The sequence below is a fragment of the Phalangium opilio genome, unplaced genomic scaffold (genome assembly GCF_054372755.1).
Source record: "Phalangium opilio isolate 3A_F unplaced genomic scaffold, DU_Popi_V2 ptg000003l_1, whole genome shotgun sequence".
Classification (NCBI taxonomy): Eukaryota; Metazoa; Arthropoda; class Arachnida; order Opiliones; family Phalangiidae; genus Phalangium; species Phalangium opilio.
In genome coordinates, this window is record NW_028324145.1 from 11,076,873 (window position 1) to 11,094,015 (window position 17,143).

At 37.1% G+C, this 17,143-nt stretch overlaps 4 protein-coding genes across 6 annotated transcripts; 3 read left to right on the plus strand and 1 right to left on the minus strand.

Moving 5' to 3' along the window:
- The first annotated feature begins 22 nt into the window (after window positions 1-22).
- Tip60 (Histone acetyltransferase Tip60) lies at window positions 23-3,641 on the plus strand. 3 transcript variants are annotated; one of them, XM_089840752.1, is made up of 13 exons: window positions 23-224; window positions 550-607; window positions 685-756; window positions 834-973; window positions 1,041-1,136; window positions 1,213-1,278; window positions 1,369-1,611; window positions 1,690-1,779; window positions 2,066-2,206; window positions 2,286-2,379; window positions 2,455-2,617; window positions 2,687-2,899; window positions 3,017-3,641. In XM_089840752.1, exons 1-13 carry the CDS (start codon window positions 180-182, stop codon window positions 3,039-3,041), a joined length of 1,446 nt encoding a protein of 481 aa, XP_089696878.1. In that variant the 5' UTR covers window positions 23-179; the 3' UTR covers window positions 3,042-3,641. The 3 variants fall into 3 exon arrangements, with proteins under 3 accessions (XP_089696878.1, XP_089696879.1, XP_089696880.1); XM_089840753.1 differs by having other exon boundaries at window positions 1,381-1,611; XM_089840754.1 differs by lacking the exon at window positions 3,017-3,641 and having other exon boundaries at window positions 2,687-2,903.
- Window positions 3,642-4,211: 570 nt separating this feature from the next.
- LOC149717821 (distal membrane-arm assembly complex protein 2) lies at window positions 4,212-5,357 on the plus strand. The gene is made up of 3 exons (XM_089840766.1): window positions 4,212-4,856; window positions 4,919-5,081; window positions 5,148-5,357. Exons 1-3 carry the CDS (start codon window positions 4,352-4,354, stop codon window positions 5,284-5,286), a joined length of 807 nt encoding a protein of 268 aa, XP_089696892.1. The 5' UTR covers window positions 4,212-4,351; the 3' UTR covers window positions 5,287-5,357.
- Window positions 5,358-6,156: 799 nt separating this feature from the next.
- On the minus strand, window positions 6,157-11,037 carry LOC149717822 (D-beta-hydroxybutyrate dehydrogenase, mitochondrial-like). Its single transcript, XM_089840760.1, has 5 exons — window positions 10,867-11,037; window positions 7,147-7,426; window positions 6,929-7,081; window positions 6,684-6,868; window positions 6,157-6,625 (listed from the first exon to the last, which is right to left on the minus strand). Exons 1-5 carry the CDS (start codon window positions 10,945-10,947, stop codon window positions 6,254-6,256), a joined length of 1,071 nt encoding a protein of 356 aa, XP_089696886.1. The 5' UTR covers window positions 10,948-11,037; the 3' UTR covers window positions 6,157-6,253.
- Window positions 8,180-10,013, plus strand: l(2)k09848 (WD repeat domain 74 lethal (2) k09848). The gene is made up of 8 exons (XM_089840759.1): window positions 8,180-8,246; window positions 8,417-8,523; window positions 8,579-8,761; window positions 8,834-8,977; window positions 9,051-9,253; window positions 9,329-9,527; window positions 9,583-9,802; window positions 9,867-10,013. Exons 1-8 carry the CDS (start codon window positions 8,192-8,194, stop codon window positions 9,905-9,907), a joined length of 1,152 nt encoding a protein of 383 aa, XP_089696885.1. The 5' UTR covers window positions 8,180-8,191; the 3' UTR covers window positions 9,908-10,013.
- Window positions 11,038-17,143: the final 6,106 nt, after the last annotated feature.

Below are 17,143 nucleotides of genomic sequence, written 5' to 3' on the forward strand. Positions count from 1 at the left end.
CCACGACCGATGCAAGTAAAATACGATTGGATAATTTAGAAGCAGACGATTTTCCCACTTCGTCCAATGTGATGAGAGGATAGACCGAAGCTAGGGATTAACCAATAAGGTTCCGTCATTCAGGCTCGGAAAATAGTTGCTACGTGGTCGCCGTTCTAAAAAGCGACTATAGGGCGACCATGACGGAAGATAATGGAATGACCGAGAATACCGATAATTTTGCGGTAATTCTTATTTAAATATATTTTTGTGATTTTTTTATAGCGGAAGTAATTATAATTTTGATGTATGATCTTACGCGGTATGAAAAACTTATTTTGGTTATTTAATTTTGGTCTATTTCGGGCCTAACACTACCTCGTTTTCTCGAATTTAAATGCTCAAAATGGCGGCTAGCCCCGATAGGTCAAGCCGTAAAATATCGAAATTATTATTTTACGCAAATAGGGGGCGCTGTTTAACAAAATGCTTGAGAAAGGCGCCAAATTCAAATAAACTTTACGCACATTTTTTATTACTAAGTTTGTAAATTATTTTAAAATGAAACAGGGCCAGATTATAGAAGGATGTCGTTTACCTGTTTGTATGAGAAACACGGAAGACTGGCGTAAGATATATATATAACGCAAAAATATGAATATATATATATAGTGAAATAAAATACTATATATTGTTAAAAAATAGCTTTGGCAGAGGTTTTAAGCATAAAAGAGTCCCCCAATCAAGAACCACAATATTATATACATTATATTGATTGTAAGTTTATCATTATTCATAAAATAAAAATTAAAATACTTCCTACAGAAATAAAATTCCGCTAAATCACTTTGTAGATAATAAAAGATTGGATGAATGGGTTACTAGAGACAGATTAGAAGTCCGTAAGATCCAATACCCCAAAAAAGAGGCTAAAACACCTTTAAAAGATGTTAAAAATGGCTCCAGACCAGCATCTCCTGATAAGGAAGTGGTGGTAATGAAAAATATTTACGGAGTTATAATTAAAGATACATTATAGTAAAAAAAAAAGGTTATTTTAGACACCAACAGTCGCTCCTCCAGTGGTTCCAACTCGACCCGTTGTTATACCTGAAACTATAGTGCCTCCGATAATAGCCACACCTTCAGCTACAAAAGTAAAAGCCCCCTTTGATAATTAATTAATTATTTATAACCAATTAATCTTGATTAATGGCATCTTATATCTTATAGAATGGTGGTGGACCTCCGAAGAAGGTTCTTTTTGGCAGAAAAAGGAAATTCCCTCAAAATGAAGAAGTATATTAATATTACACCTCCTTCATTGAAAAATGAAAAAAATGAAAAAAACAGATTGTAAAATTAGTTTTCCCCCTTGAAATATTATTGGTGGTACCTCAGGACTCTTTAGATGGTTCTCCCGGTCCCAGGACAACTGGGAGTATGGTAGCTCATCACGATGATCTCGTAACTAGGATGAAAAATTTAGAAATGATAGAATTGGGTCGACATCGTATTCGACCTTGGTATTTTTCCCCTTATCCCCAAGAATTGGTTTCCTCCCCTTGCATATATCTTTGCGAATATTGTCTAAAATATATGAAATCCAGAAAATGTCTACAAAGGCATATAGTAAGAAGAAAATATAAATACCTCAATACTAGATTGTTAAAAGAAAACTTATTATTAAAATTAATTGGCTGCTTTTAGATTAAATGCAATCTTAGGCATCCACCCGGTAATGAAATTTATAGGAAAGGAGCAATTTCTTTCTTTGAAATTGATGGGAGAAAAAATAAAGTTAGTTCTAGAAAGAATTTCCAAGGAATTTTCGAATTTCCAAGGAATTTTCGAATTTCCAAGGAATTTTCAAGGAATTTCGAATTTCCAAGGAATTTTCAAGGAATTTTCGAATTTTCAAGGAATTTTCGAATTTCCAAGGAATTTTCAAGGAATTTTCGAATTTCCAAGGAATTTTCAAGGAATTTTCGAATTTCCAAGGAATTTTCGAATTTCCAAGGAATTTTCGAATTTCCAAGGAATTTTCAAGGAATAAAATACATTTTGCATCATTTACTTTCATTAGATTTATGCTCAAAATCTGTGCCTTCTTGCCAAGTGCTTCCTAGATCATAAAACACTCTATTATGATACAGATCCCTTCCTCTTTTATGTCATGACTGAAATGGATTCTAAAGGATTTCATATAGTCGGATATTTCTCTAAGGTTTCATTTAATTTCCTTAATTATTTTATTTAATTAATTAACGGTTTAATTATAAATTAATTAATCATTATTATTTTAGGAAAAAGAATCAACTGAGGATTATAATGTAGCTTGTATTCTGACTTTACCTCCTTATCAAAGAAAGGGATTTGGGAAACTTCTAATAGAATTTAGTACGATTAAGAAATTAATTTAAATAAACTTTAATTTAATTTAAATATTTTGTTTAATTGTTTTTGATATTATAGGTTATGAATTATCAAAATTCGAAGGTAAAACGGGTTCGCCTGAAAAACCCCTTTCAGATTTGGGTCTATTATCCTATCGTAGTTATTGGTCTGAAACAATATTAGAAATTTTAATCACCATGAATCCGACAGATGGAAACGAAAAACCCTTAATTACCATCAAGTTCGTTTGAAAATTAAATTAAATTAATTTAAATATAATACTTAACTTAATATTTTTCCCCCCCAATAGTGAAATATCAGAATTAACGAGTATCAAGAAAGAGGATGTGATTTCGACTTTACAATACCTAAACCTAATCAATTATTATAAAGGCCAGTACATAATTACGTTGACTTCGGACGTGATTGAAGCGTTTGATAGAGCCACTGCTAAAAGACCTCTTAGGATCGACTCTAAATGTTTACATTGGACACCCAAAGATTGGCCAAAACGCGGAAAATGGTGATGATAGGTTTTATAATTATTTTATTATTTATATTTCCTAATTAATTTTAATCTTAGGTTTCGTTTTTAATTTAATTTCATTAAGTTGATTTTATTTTATTTTTTATTTTATAGTGGTGAACCCGCTAAAAAAAACTGAATGGATTTATCATTTTTCATTAGGAACTTTTAAGTTAACTCGTTAAATATTCATTTCATTAACAATTTTATTTTATTTTATTTAATTAGACACGCCCCCTTTTCTAGGACTTAATAATAATTATTAATTTTTTTCTCTATTTATAAAAATTGACGCATTATCAATGCAATAAGGGATTTGAAAGTCCCGCGTTAAAAACTTGTGAATGTGATTTTTTTAAGCATTTACGTGAAATAATGAAATATAAAATTCCAATTAATCCATTGTTCAATTACAAATTTAGGCCTAAAATGCTCAAAATCTTTGGGTTGGGAAAAAATCTACTCTTAACTGATGGTATTTTAGTTTGTTTATTTTAATCCCACTGACAGTTTAACGATTTATAAAATTATCATAATCTTAAGCTCATCATTCATTCACCCATTGATCTCCTCCCTTACTGTGATAGGTTTCATCATGCCTCGTTTTATTTTAAATTGAAACTGTAAAATTATTGGCATTGTAACAATACCTTCTATTCATTACGTTTTATCTTATTTTTCACACGTTTACAGTCATTTTTAGTTCTGTTAATTTTTAAATAAACTTGTTAAAAAATAACCACGTTGTCTGAATTATTTTAAATCTTAAGCCTTTGCCATAGAGATCATTGACCTTTGCTATTACTTGCCTCGCGGCCTCTACCTCATTGGCTATTACTTGGTAAAGACAAAGTTCATATGCCATTATTTAACTTGAAAGGACCTTTTTGAATTTTATGTATTGAGTGACTCGCTTTACTTCAGTATTTTCATAATATTTGGTGCAAACTAAGATATTTAATTTTTTTTTTTTTTTTTGAGGTTTCAATGCGAATAGGGTCTATGGACCGCGGCAAGGATGTGATTATTCAGGTTTCAGTAGGAGTGTAAGCAGGGGAAGGAAATGAGGTTTACTTGGGAGGTGACGGACGGGGTGTGGGGGTCAAGTCACCTCCGGCGGACACGGGGCAGTCGGCACCTATAGGGTAGGATCGCCGACATGTGTCTTATTCCCTCAAACTTTGCCGCCCAGTAGCTTGGCTTACAGGAGTGCGCCACACTCCCGGCAGATATTTAATTTAAATATCATATCAACGTATTAAACAAAACGTGATAAGCCTAACAAAAAAGTCCACAAAAAAAAAACACCAGTGCTGGAAATAAGCATTTGTTAAAAAAATGTTCAATTCCCCCAGAAGCAGACGATATTTAGGGTTTAGGCTTAGTCGCGAACCGACAGTATAATAAATTATACTTTTTCTAATATATATTATTATTTAATTATTAATTATGTTAAAGTCGAGAGTTATAGCGTTGAAACGCAAAAAACTAAGTCCATTAATTGGATGTTATCGATATCAAATGAGTGGTAGTGAACGGGAAAGAAGGGAGGCTGATCGTTTAGACAATGTTGAAGAAGAGAAGGGTGGTTTCTTTTCGCGTTTAGTTCCCAAAAATTTTATCGGGATCGAAAATGTGGCAAGGTTACACTCGATAAGTTACGGTGATTTTACCTTTCCTTCAATATTCGAAAATATTCAAAAACGATTGACTAAAGCTGTAGAAGACAATCAGAAATTCATACCTGAAAGACACAAAATCCTAGGTTCTAACTTAGCTTGCGCCCATTTTGTGGTTGCAAGGGGAGGCGCCATTAGATTTAAAGGGCAAACGAAATGGGTTAAATTAGAAAAGAAACAATACGATCTCCCTCGTAACTTTGTTCCTGATTTAACTCTGGAAGCAATTGACACCACAGGAATGAGCCTAATGTATGAGGGATTTGAAAACTTTAGTAGGTCTTCCTCCCCCCTAAAATTAGGCCTTAATTACAATATAATCTTTTACAAAAATTAGCAAATCTAACTGACCTAAAGCTATTGAAACTTGGTGACAACCCCTACATTGATGACTGGTGTTTAGATAGACTAAATATTTTCAAAGAGACATTGGAAGAATTAGAAATCGATAGATGCCCCAATGTGACTGAAAGAGGATTAGCAGTTTTACATAGACTTAGGTACTTTAATAGCGGAACCTTTCTTTTCGTAGCTTTATAAACGTTGGTTTTATTTATATTATTCAGGAAATTAAAAAGATTGAAATTGGGAGAGTTGAAAGGAGTCGCTCATTTGGAACTGACTGCTTTGATGTTGGAAGATTATCTAAAAGACTGTAGCGTTGAAGGAGTTACTTTTGATAAAATGGAGGAAAAAATTAACTAATGTTCAGCCCTTATTTAAAAACTGTAATTAAAATATCTCTTGATGTAGAAAATAAAAATTTTGAATCGGTATTGTCGACTTTCAATTTTAATAATATCGAGTCAGGAAAGCCAACATTCAGGGTGAAATAGCCTATGTATTTTCTACGAGCCCCTGTAGAAATGTTTCACCCCTCGCGCATAAATGCTCGGGGAAAAGACAACTTACAGGCGTTACGTATAAAATATACGTAGATGGAGAAATAATCCCCGAGAGCCTGGAGTGGCAATTTGAATTGGGTAGTAACAAATCTATATCTATATAAATCAAAGTCCTGACTGACTGACTGACAGACTGACAGATAATCAACGCCCAGCCCAAACCGCTTGCCCTAGAAGGCTGAAAATTTGCAGGAACGTTACTCATAAGTAGTAGGCGCGTACTAAGAAAGATTTTTGCAATCCGCCGCCATCTTAAAAAATGGCGACCAGAAATGTAAAAATTCTTCTCTATGCAACAAAGTCCGCGCGTTTCAACCGATTTCACAGATATTTAGTACACGGATTTCCTTTAACCTATAGACAGACTGAATGGTCTTTTGGGTTCGATTTGTTGCCATCTTTTTAAATGGCGGCCAAAAACTAAAAAACCCTTCTTTATGGAATAATGTCCGCGTGAAAAGTAATAAAAAATGTCCCGACGGGCTGACGGGCAACGCCGAGTGCCTTCGCTCCTAGGATGCTACAAAAATATTAGTCATCAGTAAAATCTACCCATTCTTTGTATCATTTTGATGGTAGTTCTTATTACACAGGAGCGACGCCGCGGGTAACAGCTAGTATAATAATACACATCTTAAGTCCCGAAATGAGTCAAGAATAAACGCCAATGTTAGTTGTAGATTATACCAATTTTATTAAAAATATAATGGAATAATTTCATTTTATCTTAAAAAAGTATAAAAGCGGTGTAGGCCTACTGTTTGTTTTTACCAACTAACAGTCGCGGCTCTCTTCCTTTGTGGTCCTCCTTCCAGTTCTTGTCGCACCTTCTTGTCAGTCTTCCTTCGCATGTAAAAATGAATAATAGCGATTCTCCAGGATTCGGGCAAAACTCCCAAAATGGTGTAGATATTTTTAAATGGAAATGGTGCCGAAATGTATCTCATCTTGGGTTGGGGGGAAGTGACGGCGTGTTCCAAATCCTGCAAAAGTAGCTTGAACGTGTCCTTGTGGGTTCTCTTCTCCGTTCTGGAAGCGGCTCTAACTTGTTCCTTGCACCATTCAAAGTAAGACTTGTAATAGTCGCGGTTTTCGGGGCTCATGGATTCCCACATCTCTTCGGCGTTCTGTTTGTAAGACTGAAGAGGAGACAAGGGGTCATATAATGGCCGAGTGGTCACCCCTCGAACGAAATACCTGCAGCAAACTAAAAGATAAGGAGAGATCGCCTGGCTGGATGACGGAAACGGCTATCTTGAACTTCTCCATCTCGTAACGAAGACTTCTACAAAAACCTTCCAGAGCGAATTTGGTAGCGCTGTAGATCGACAACTGGGGGAAGGCGATGCGTCCGTTGATCCCCGTGAAGGTTATGATACGACCTTTCAATCAAATACGCCTTATATATTTGAAAAACTAGCTATTTATAAATTGTCCTCTACCCTTGGAAGGCTTCAAGAGAGGCAAGAAATACTTCGTGACCCTAATAGTGCCTAGCAAAGTAACGTTGACTTGTTTCTCGCATTGAGTCATCGTGTACCAATCGAAGTCCCCGTATAGCTTTTGACCAGCGTTATTTATCAAAGCGTAAAGACCTGAAATCGGTCGCAAAAATACCCGGTCACCCGTGATCAAGGAAGACTAGGACCAGTGATCGAACCTTCAGCTTCCCTCGGCAGACGTTGCCGTACGAATTCCGCGGCTTTCTGCACTTCCTCGTCATTAGCTACGTCAATACCCACAATGGTCAACTTGTCCGACGTCCGACTTTTCAATCTTAGAGCTCCTTCACCCTCGGGAAAATGGCACCCGGCAAAAACGTGAAATCCAAGTCGGTCCAATTTCTTGGCGCATTCGTACCCGACGCCATGATCACAGCCAGTAACGAACACGGCTAAGCCTTTAGGATCTCGCGTCTTCTTTTTCCCTCCAAAAATGATCTTCAAAGCAATAAGGGACAAAAAGATTACCAGAGCCACGGCAGGGATGTTCTTTAGCGTCAATGTTCCAAAGTTGATTTTGTCCGGGCAGTCTTTTCTCGCGGTGGTCTTCATTTTCATATTTAATTCCTTTCTTACGCTAGGCCTAACTTAAATTTAATTAACCCAGAAATTAAATGTAAGAAACTCCCTAGATTCACTCCGCCCGTTTAATTCATTTTCCCGATAATAACTATTTGTTCGCGAATCAATCTCGAGAAAAAAATATGAATAGATAAACACAGACGTAATAATTCTATTGTCTAATTTTTCCGAGACAAACTGATAAGATATAACGAATTTATAATCGAACTATGTTCTATCATATTTGGACAAATATGACTTGACACAATAAAGCCGAAAATTATCAGTATAAAAATGTAAGATCGGTCCAATAGAAAAATAAAGGTTATCATTTTGAAGATTAATATAAAAGAAACCTATTATTTATTCATCGGAGTTTATAATAGGACATTTAGGCCTATAACATATACACATTGTCTAATTTCTGCCTACAGGCCATGGGAACTAATTTCTTTTTGTTTACTTGTTATCTAAACTACAACCCCTTAAATATTTCGTATTGGGGAAAATAATTAACATTAAAAATGTTTCAAGACTCAAGTTTACAATAAGCCTTAAATTTGAATTTCCCGCCAAAAAATATATATATAAAAAATAGGAGAAACCGGAAATAATCTTCTGCTACTTCCGCTACTTTTCATCATGGCTGATTGCCAGTACAACGTGTTCGTCGGAGCCGAAACTGGTCTCTTTAAAGGTATAATTTTAGACCTAAATTCTCTATTTCAACTTCATTAGATACAGAATATCCAAGTACTCAATTCTAATTAAAGAAATTGCACATTTTTTAAAATTAAATATCGCTAAACTCCATAAAATGAAATTTTGACCAAGGCTTAACGAATTTTCACATTAACTATGTTCCAGGTGTGAATACTGTAAAACAAACATGCGCAAACTTAAATCCAATGCAAAATTTATCAAAAAAGAACGAAATTACGGCCATGTGTTGGGGGGAACACGAGGAAAGAGAAGTAAATGCCTCAAGACCTTATTTAAAAGCCAAAAATAACACTTAACATTACATAGATTTATTTGGGACAACGTAACCAAACTGTCAAAATCTATGACACAAAAACCCAGAGGTTTACCAACACAATTGACGTTTCTTACTCAGAGGGACCTCTTAAAGGATTAGCAGTTTATAATGGGGACCTTATAACGTGTACCGAATCTGGAGGATTAGCATATTGGGCTAAAGAAAACCAGAAAGTATTCTTTAAACTAAACTAAAAACTTCAATTTTTGGCAAATATAATTAAAATAAATCATTTCATTTAATAGTTATTTATAGACGTCGGTTCTAATGTATGTAGAATGAGGCAAAATCCTGAAGAACCTCGAGTAGTCGCGGTTGGAGGGAAAGAAAATGATTTGAAAGTTTTGGACTTACAAAAACCTGATACACCCATTTTTAGAGCCAAAAATGTAACATTTATACTTTATAGTCCTAAATTATAAAGACACCACAATTTTTAAACATATTCCTATCTGATTTTAGGTTCAAAATGATTTTCTAGATCTTAGGGTACCCATCTGGGTCTGTGATATGCAATTTGTACCTCAAAGTGACAAAATTGTTACCGTAACTGGACATCATCAGATAAGAATGTACGACCCGAGTATTCGTCAAAGAAGACCAGTTATTGACATGGAATTTGACGAATATCCCATTATTAGCATTTCCAATACACCCAGAGAAAAGTATAAATAAGATTCAAATGTTGAATTTTGGGTAAAAAGTTAACTAAAATTGACTTTGGGGGGATTTTTCTTTAGCCAATATATCATCGGGAACTCTAGAGGGAGAATGGCTCTAATAGATCTAAGAAGGAAAGCTATGGTTCATGTTTATAAAGGTTTTGCAGGCAGTATTAGATGGGTACAATGTCACCCTACACTTCCTATTGTGGCTTCGTGCGGCCTCGATAGGTTTTTAAGAATACACGATCTCAATTCCCGTAAACTTCTAAATAAGGTTGGTTTTTAGTACTTTTTAGGTCAAAGTCTGTTTAATAATTAATTTATTGTAGATTTATCTGAAATCGAGACTAAACTGCTTGCTCATGAAGAGAAACTTTGAAATTAAAGAAGAAACTTTGGAAAACAAAGAATCTTTAAGCGAAAATATCAACCCGATTGAAGACGGTCAAGAGGATGAAATTTGGGATCAAATTAGCGTGGCTAGTGATGATGAGGATGATGATGGGACAATGGTGGAGAAAAAGAAAAGGAAATCATCAAATAGAATTGGTATGGGAATTATTAATTAATAGGTGATTAATGATTAACTGATTAATGCCAATTTTCATGTCAGAAAAGAGACAAAAGAAAAGCTTGAAGACGGATAATGTTTAAGAAATGACTTGTCAATATATTGTTGGAAAAACAAAACGAAAATGTATAATTACATCATGTCTTAAGGAACATTGTTTAAGGAAAATAAATTGATTTTATAGCATAATATTTTTGAGTTGATTTTTTTAAAGTTTTTGTTGAAGTTTAAGAGTGGGTAATTTGTTATTAAAAAACCACATGCTTGCAAAAAGGAAAGACATTGGTCTAGGTATGGACTCGTCAAATATCATTCTTTTAGCTTCAGTTAAGCTAACTTCAACCACTTCAATGTATTCCCCTTCTTCTTCACACCCCCCACCCAGTCCCACTTTCATTGCCTCAGTGACTTCAGCGTAAAATAGTGTTTGCAAAGAACCAGTTAGACCAACTCCAGAACTGCAAAATTTGCACTGGGTTACTTACTAACTAGTCTCTCAATGGTTAAAGTAGTTTTTTTCCTACCAATAAGAGGTAACTTTCTCAATAAGATTAAGAGGAACATCATAGCCACATTCTTCAAAGATCTCTTCCTTGGCTACTTCAGCCAGGCTTAAGTCTTTATCCACAATACCAGCGCATAATTCAACAGTAACACCGATACTACCAGGATATTTGGTTGTATCTACGGTATCTCCGTCTAATTCCACTCTGTTGATATATACGGCTGTGGGTTTAAGCTATTTTCTAGATCACTTAAATCACACATGCACCAAAGATACTTGAAATAGCACTTATTGTAATACCTGGCCTGAACTGCTTAACAAACACGAGTGTTTTCCTTGATACATTGTAAATCACTATCGCAACGCTGTAAAGCGTATTTTAATCATTACACTCGTAACAATTAAGTTAAAACTACTTAAGTTAATCTTAAAATACCTGTCATGAACTTTCATCAAATCCCAATCCCTAGGTTTCCCATTCTAAAATTACCAAGGCTTAAGTAAAGAAGGAAGAAACCCTGGCAAATTTTTTCATACCTGTTTAAATACCATACGAGATGGTTTAGCGTATATGGAATCTTCACAACTAGTGATTTTAACTTCAGATATAATATCCATGATGTATTTTAACTAATTATTACCAATATTGGCTTTACGGTTCAGAAGGCACCGCGAAAACCGGCAACTCGTATCGTAAGCAGACTAAAACAAAAATGTCCTCTAGTCACGTGAGACTAGTGAGTCATAAACCAGCGCCACCTAGGTTTCCCGCGTTCTTCAATTTCTTCTTTTGTTCTCTCATCAACACGTCTAGAATTACGAATTATATCGAAAAATCTATTTTTTAAGTAGAAAACAAGTGATTTTGATTTCTAATGTCCTGTATTAATTTTTTTAGCGCTATATTTCCAGCGCTGTTAGCTATTCGGCGCTAGTAATCGAATATTTGGTATAGGGGTTGCGTATCCCATAGAATGTGGCATCTTTTTCACGCTCATCCTTTATCCATGATATTACTTCCTGCTAAAACCAGTAATATTAAGAATCTATAAGGACTTCACATACTGACAGACGTGACACTCGAAAAGGGGGAGAAAGATAAGAGGTTTAAGTTGCCGGGGTTAAAGGAAAATCACGGTTCACTGGCATAAACTAGGCGCAACCACCACAAGAGAACTTTCCCTACATTGTTCAGCCTTCATTTAATAGCCCAGTTCTTTCTCCTATAGGACTCCTTTTTTTAATTTCCGGCTGCCGTGTAAAGTCCTCTCTCCTCTCGGTTCTCTTATAACGAGTCAACTTCAACTCCTATGTCAGCCAGGGTCCTTAAGATATGGAATCTTACCCTCCGTCGTGTTACCCCCTCCCGTATTTCGTGATCAAACCGGAAGGTAGCCCTGGCCGACAGCTCGCGCGATAAGAGCATTCGACAAGGACTTAAACATCGAGTACTTTCTTGGAGCGAGCTAACCCGGGGAGGGAGGGAGTTAGGGTGTAGGACGCGGATATCGTATCGAGACGGTAACACACCTACCCAATTCGGGTTCTCTTTCCTCTCCATCTCAACTAGGCTACCTCTGGTATCAGGGAGGTTCATACCGCAATATTTTAAGTCGAGAGGATTAGAGAGATACTGCCCTTTTCTATATCTCTCTTTGAGAAGATTTTCACAGTCCTCAAGCACTTCGGAATGTTTGCTAGATGGTCTAGGACTTTTCTGATTGTCTAGCCATCCACTACGTCAAGAGATACGAGGAAGTACGGTTTAAGTTTTTAAATGTACGCTAGTCAGAATTAGGCACATTCGTTCTTTTTGGTCTTATACCGTTAGATAGTACGGTTTTACAAAATTAACCTAGCCAATAAGGGCAGTAAAAGGGAAGAAAATAGCGAGTATCGCGTTTGCATATACTTTGCCTTACCCCGAGGCCAAAAAAGAAAAATCCCCATTTTCCTAGGAGAAAGATTCGAGAGAAGTCAACTCTATACCCGAAGTAGTTTAGTTGCTAAGGAAACGTCTTCTTCGTATATACATGAACCTAGGCTAAAAAGTGGAACCCGACTTCTTCCCTAACTTTGATCAGGACAACGTCCTTCGAGGCGGGAGCTAGAGCGAGAGGGTTCGCGATCCGTAAACAAGTGCCGCAAATTCAGAGAGTAGAGATGCTTCCAAGAATAGGCCTACTTGTTTCAATTTATCGCTCTTCTCTTTTAATATCGGGGTTTGAGGTTGAAGTACAAGGCCTTGAGACGAACTGCGTACCGTGGAAAATACGGGGGGTACGTTTTTCTATTCCGGGAAAAAAAGCGCCTCGGGACCTGGAAAGATTGAATAGGGAAAAATAAGCCTCAATCGATGGCACACAAGACCCCGCTTAAGAAGAATTATTAAAAAATGAGATTTTTCCCATCCTTATCCCATTCCTAGAGAGACAGCTAGACAAAGATGGGGAAGAATAAAAAAAAAAGGCAAACGAGATCCAAATTGGATTTGATATACGATAAGATGAGATCAGAGGATATTTTTCTACTTTTTATATTCGACAGATTTCCAAGAATATATTGCGCTTTTATTTCCATGTTAAGCTAATATTTAAGACTATTTGTATAAATATCTTTCATTTTAAACGTCAGATTTTGGGTTTCATTGAGAAAATAGTTATAAGTTTTGTATTGAGTGAATAGCCCCTGGAGGTTAGGCTGGCCGAAAAGTTCGTAGCCCCTGGAGGTTAGGCTGACCGAAAACTCCTGATGTAAGGCGGTAAATACAACTTACAGGAGACATACATAAAAAGTTTTTTTTCCAAATAAATTTTGAAATGCACAAAATTTTATATTATATTATATTATATTATATTATAGAATTTAATCGAATTTTGGTGTTTGGTATTGATAATAAATCTAACAGTCAAATATTAAACTACTGCTCAACAATTCAGCGCATAAACATCCCTACTGCAAGTATATGTCGATTTAAAATTCGACCAAAGTCAGCATTTTACTTTTTTTTTCTATTTTATCTTTTTCATCTTTCTTTGAAAGGAAAGAAGATAAAAAACTTATGTGTCGGTTTCTCTATTTTTTCAGCGGGTAGGGTCCTGAATGTGTCACCTTAAGAGCTGACTTCCATTTTTTCGTCGGGCTCTATTCGCCTCGTTGACCACTGCCAGCGCTGGCCTTGAAGCTTCCCAAAACTTATTTAACCCGTGGCCACATTTTTTATCAACCTAGTTACTTTTTTAAGCTGACCCCGCGCGAACTAGTTAATGTCCTAAGAAATAGCTAACCACCATCAATTTCAGAGCCTTGTCAATTTAGATCGCCTTCAGAACGGAAATGAAGCAGGCCTACGAAAAGATGTTGGACAGCTACCAAGAACTATCCCCTAGATATGGTTTTCTCCCGTGGTAAATGGTGTCCACTTCCTTTTATACTCTCTACTTTATTCGTAAATATTTCATATATTGGTCAAATGTCCAGCCACCCGAGCTTTCCATTCCAAGTAGCCCTACCCAGTCATGGTGATCATATCCCAAACATCTTTCTTTTATTCCGCAACCTAAACTTCGTTGTTGGTCTCGAGCACTACCGTACAGGTGAAATTTCAATCACGAGATTTTACTAAAGGATAAGGTTAAAGACCGTACGCTTAATATTGTAACGGGTTTTAGTGTCGTCAGCCTTCGGAACGTGGTGAAATCTTCCGGTAGAAATGACAGTGTAAGATATCGACCGAGGAAGGGGGTATAAAAGGAGGGCGTGGTGGCAACGAAACTTTTCTAGGAGATTAGCCCCTTAATTTACACTCTGTTTAACAGGCGAGAATGCCTCTTATTATTCGCTGCATGAAGAAAATTACCATAAGTTTAAGAGAAAAGGAAAGAAAAAGTGTTCAGAAATTATTAAAAACGCTTTCTCGTGTATATTTCCAAATAAAAGTGTGGCTTCCTCTTTCCAAAAATTTATGCACTCTCAGACTTGGAGTTTAAACTTATCGCTATCTTAGGTTGTTCTTAAGAAATAGACCTAAATGAGAAAACGTTCCCGCTCGAACGCATCACCGACATTCGCAATTGGAGGCAAATTTCGCCCCATTGTTCCGAATACTGGACGATTACCGGGTTCTTAATCTTATCTCGTAGCAAATTTCTCCCGGTTCCCGCGCCTTTTGAGTCATTTTCCAGTTTAACAAATTACGCGGGGATAGAAGGCGGCCGGACGGACCAAGGGGTGTTACCGTAAACGTTAGTCAGTTGGCGATGCGATAGTCTTAGTAGCCCTTAGGGCCAATGAGCGATGACACCCCTGCCGACAAAAGCTTCCGAGATAAAAGAGTGATCTTCTTCTAGGGGTCTGGATCCTCTTTTATTCCTCTCCGCCCTTTCGGAGCAAGCCAAGCTCTTTTTGAAATTATAGCTGGCTTCCGATGGAAATTTTGGAATCACAGTCACGCAGTTTGCCCCAAAACCGCGGGGCTTACGAAGGGGGAGGGGGGGGGGGTTAAACGACGTGGGTCTAAAAATCCTGTCGAGGCCTATTTTACGTCGAGGACCGGTCGTGTCTCCGCGGTCTTCCCCCACCGACTCTTAAATTGAATTTGCAATTAGGCCTAAACACGTATTTCATTAGGCTTCTCCCTACTATCGCGGAAGAAAATGTTTAGGACTATCGTGGGCCATTTCCCTCGGGGCCCTTCCCTTACCCCGCCACGAGTGCGCTTTTAGACTCGTATCAAAAGTGAATTAAGCCGAGGTTCCCATTTGCAAAGAGATATAAAGAGACTAAGAGAAGATACCCTTGAATATTAAGTCGAGTTATGGTAACTTCGATTTAGTTGATATCTGTTATGGGAGGGTTGGCGCAAAGACAAGTTCCGTCACGGCTTTTGTCGAGATCATGTAGGCCTATTTTCATTTCCAAGGAGTATAGAGGGGACATAAAGAGGAAATGGGCTTTCACGAGCTACTAAGGGCTACAGGGACAACGGGGGGGGGGTGGACTAAGAGCTCGATGACCGTTACTTTATTTCTGACCCAAATACGTAGGATGACTTCTAATCAAATCTAAGGGATGGAGGAAGAGTGGTCTCGGCTTTATATTTAATCAGACTGGGACAAATACAATTTCGCGAGTTTCTTTTGTCTGACGTGGCAAAACTACGCTCAGGCTGTGTATGTAAGAGACTCGACCGTCATATACGCGTTTTGGACAATGGTCGGTTTGGCTAAACCTAAATCACCGAATAAACAAACAACCGGAGATCAATACGAGATTAACGAACACATATTTTAAGCATCACTCGCGTCGTCCGCTCGTTCTAAAACAAAAACAAAAACTGCAACTTGAAGGTTATAGCTATTGATTTTGGTCAGTGAGAGGATTAGAGGAGGCACAGCCTGAAGTATATGGTGTCATTCTCTTTTGTTTTCCGATTTTCTCGCCTCGAAATCTCGAGAGTCGAGACACTTTTAAAAGAGACCCTGACTTGTTGGAAAGCATTCGCCTTCTCCACCCCCCCCCCCCTAGTTCCCTTTTGTGGCATAGTTTTTCCATTCAGGTCCAACGCTATTTATCGATTTAAATTTGAGGTTAGCCTTGGCCCCGTCACTCTCAACTGTGTTATGTATAGAAAAGGATCCTCGAAACCTATCGCCACCCCCTCTAACCGACAAGCTCGTCACTTGTCCCTTAACTTAATACGACACCTCTCAAGCGAGACCCCGGCTGCGGAATTCAGACACCGATATACAACCTACATGTCCAAAATGACTTCTCTAGTTCCAGAGAAAAACACTCATTTTGAAGTCGAAGAATATATTACAAACTAAACAAGGGACTTATGGTTAGGAAATATGAAAAGCAACAAATTATGATTTTTCTTTTTTGGTTGAAAAATTAGGTCTTCGTTTGGAATTACGAGACGTTGGGAGAAGTGGTAGCTTGACCTTTGACCCAGATCGTAGCGGGCGTGCACGATGCGAGTTTAACTCAGTTATTTGGTTTCGTTTATACAACGCGTGAGATTCGCTGCCTCATTCTTGTTGGAGCATCGATCCGTGGGGTTCGTGGCCCCACGCCGTCTGAGAGAACCGATTCTCTCTAGACTTCTTCTCCCCTCCAAGAGACTTTTCCCATTTCCCCAACGCCAAACTATTTTAATACATAGGCCATACCACCACCACCACCACCACCATCTTCCCATTCTTTTCCTTTGTTTCATACATTCCGTTATAGGACTGCTAAAACTCGGAAAACATAATATTTCAGGCTTTTCCTCGAGAAGATATAGAATTTCTCTATTGAAATATTATAGTTTGTTTTCTCGCAGTGCATTCCGACTTTTTGGTCAGTCTAACTCGCGGGGGTGGTGAGAAAATAGTTTGATATAGATCTACCTAACAAAACAGAAGGTACCAAGGCCCACTATTTTTGAAAAGGCCTAATTAATCTAATATCTTTATTTTCACTTTATCACTAAATTAGTTTCTTATTCCTAATAGCTACGTTTAAAATTAGAATCAGATGTCATGACCGTAAGAAGAATAAATAAGTGAAACCTCGGAATTAAGTGAATAAATGAAATAATAAACGGAATATCATTTTCTCTTCTTACGCGGAAATAATTTAACCCGATAAGGTCTTGGGGTTTTTTTTCTGCTTCTTCTTTCCAAGAGATATTTGTTAGAGAAAAGGAAACTCTAATTAGAAAGACCCTACGCTCGCTTCTCAGAATATACCCGACCTTTTCCCCTGGAGGCTAAAATCAATGAAAGAATATTTCAAGGAATGCGTGGGATACATCTTCAGACCATAA

Bases quoted from the DNA above. Each gene is read 5' to 3' on its own strand.
- Tip60 (XM_089840752.1), top strand. From the start codon at position 180: ATGACGGAAGATAATGGAATGACCGAGAATACCGATAATTTTGCG. The intron at 608-684 runs GTAAGATATATA...GTTAAAAAATAG, and splicing joins GAGAAACACGGAAGACTGGC to CTTTGGCAGAGGTTTTAAGC. The intron at 974-1,040 runs GTAATGAAAAAT...AGGTTATTTTAG, and splicing joins CTCCTGATAAGGAAGTGGTG to ACACCAACAGTCGCTCCTCC.
- LOC149717822 (XM_089840760.1), bottom strand. From the start codon at position 10,947: ATGGATATTATATCTGAAGTTAAAATCACTAGTTGTGAAGATTCCATA. The intron at 7,082-7,146 runs GTTCGATCACTG...GACCGATTTCAG, and splicing joins TCTGCCGAGGGAAGCTGAAG to GTCTTTACGCTTTGATAAAT. The intron at 6,626-6,683 runs GTATTTCGTTCG...TCTCCTCTTCAG, and splicing joins TATCTTTTAGTTTGCTGCAG to TCTTACAAACAGAACGCCGA.
- LOC149717821 (XM_089840766.1), top strand. From the start codon at position 4,352: ATGTTAAAGTCGAGAGTTATAGCGTTGAAACGCAAAAAACTAAGTCCA. The intron at 4,857-4,918 runs GTAGGTCTTCCT...TACAAAAATTAG, and splicing joins TGAGGGATTTGAAAACTTTA to CAAATCTAACTGACCTAAAG. The intron at 5,082-5,147 runs GTACTTTAATAG...TATATTATTCAG, and splicing joins GCAGTTTTACATAGACTTAG to GAAATTAAAAAGATTGAAAT.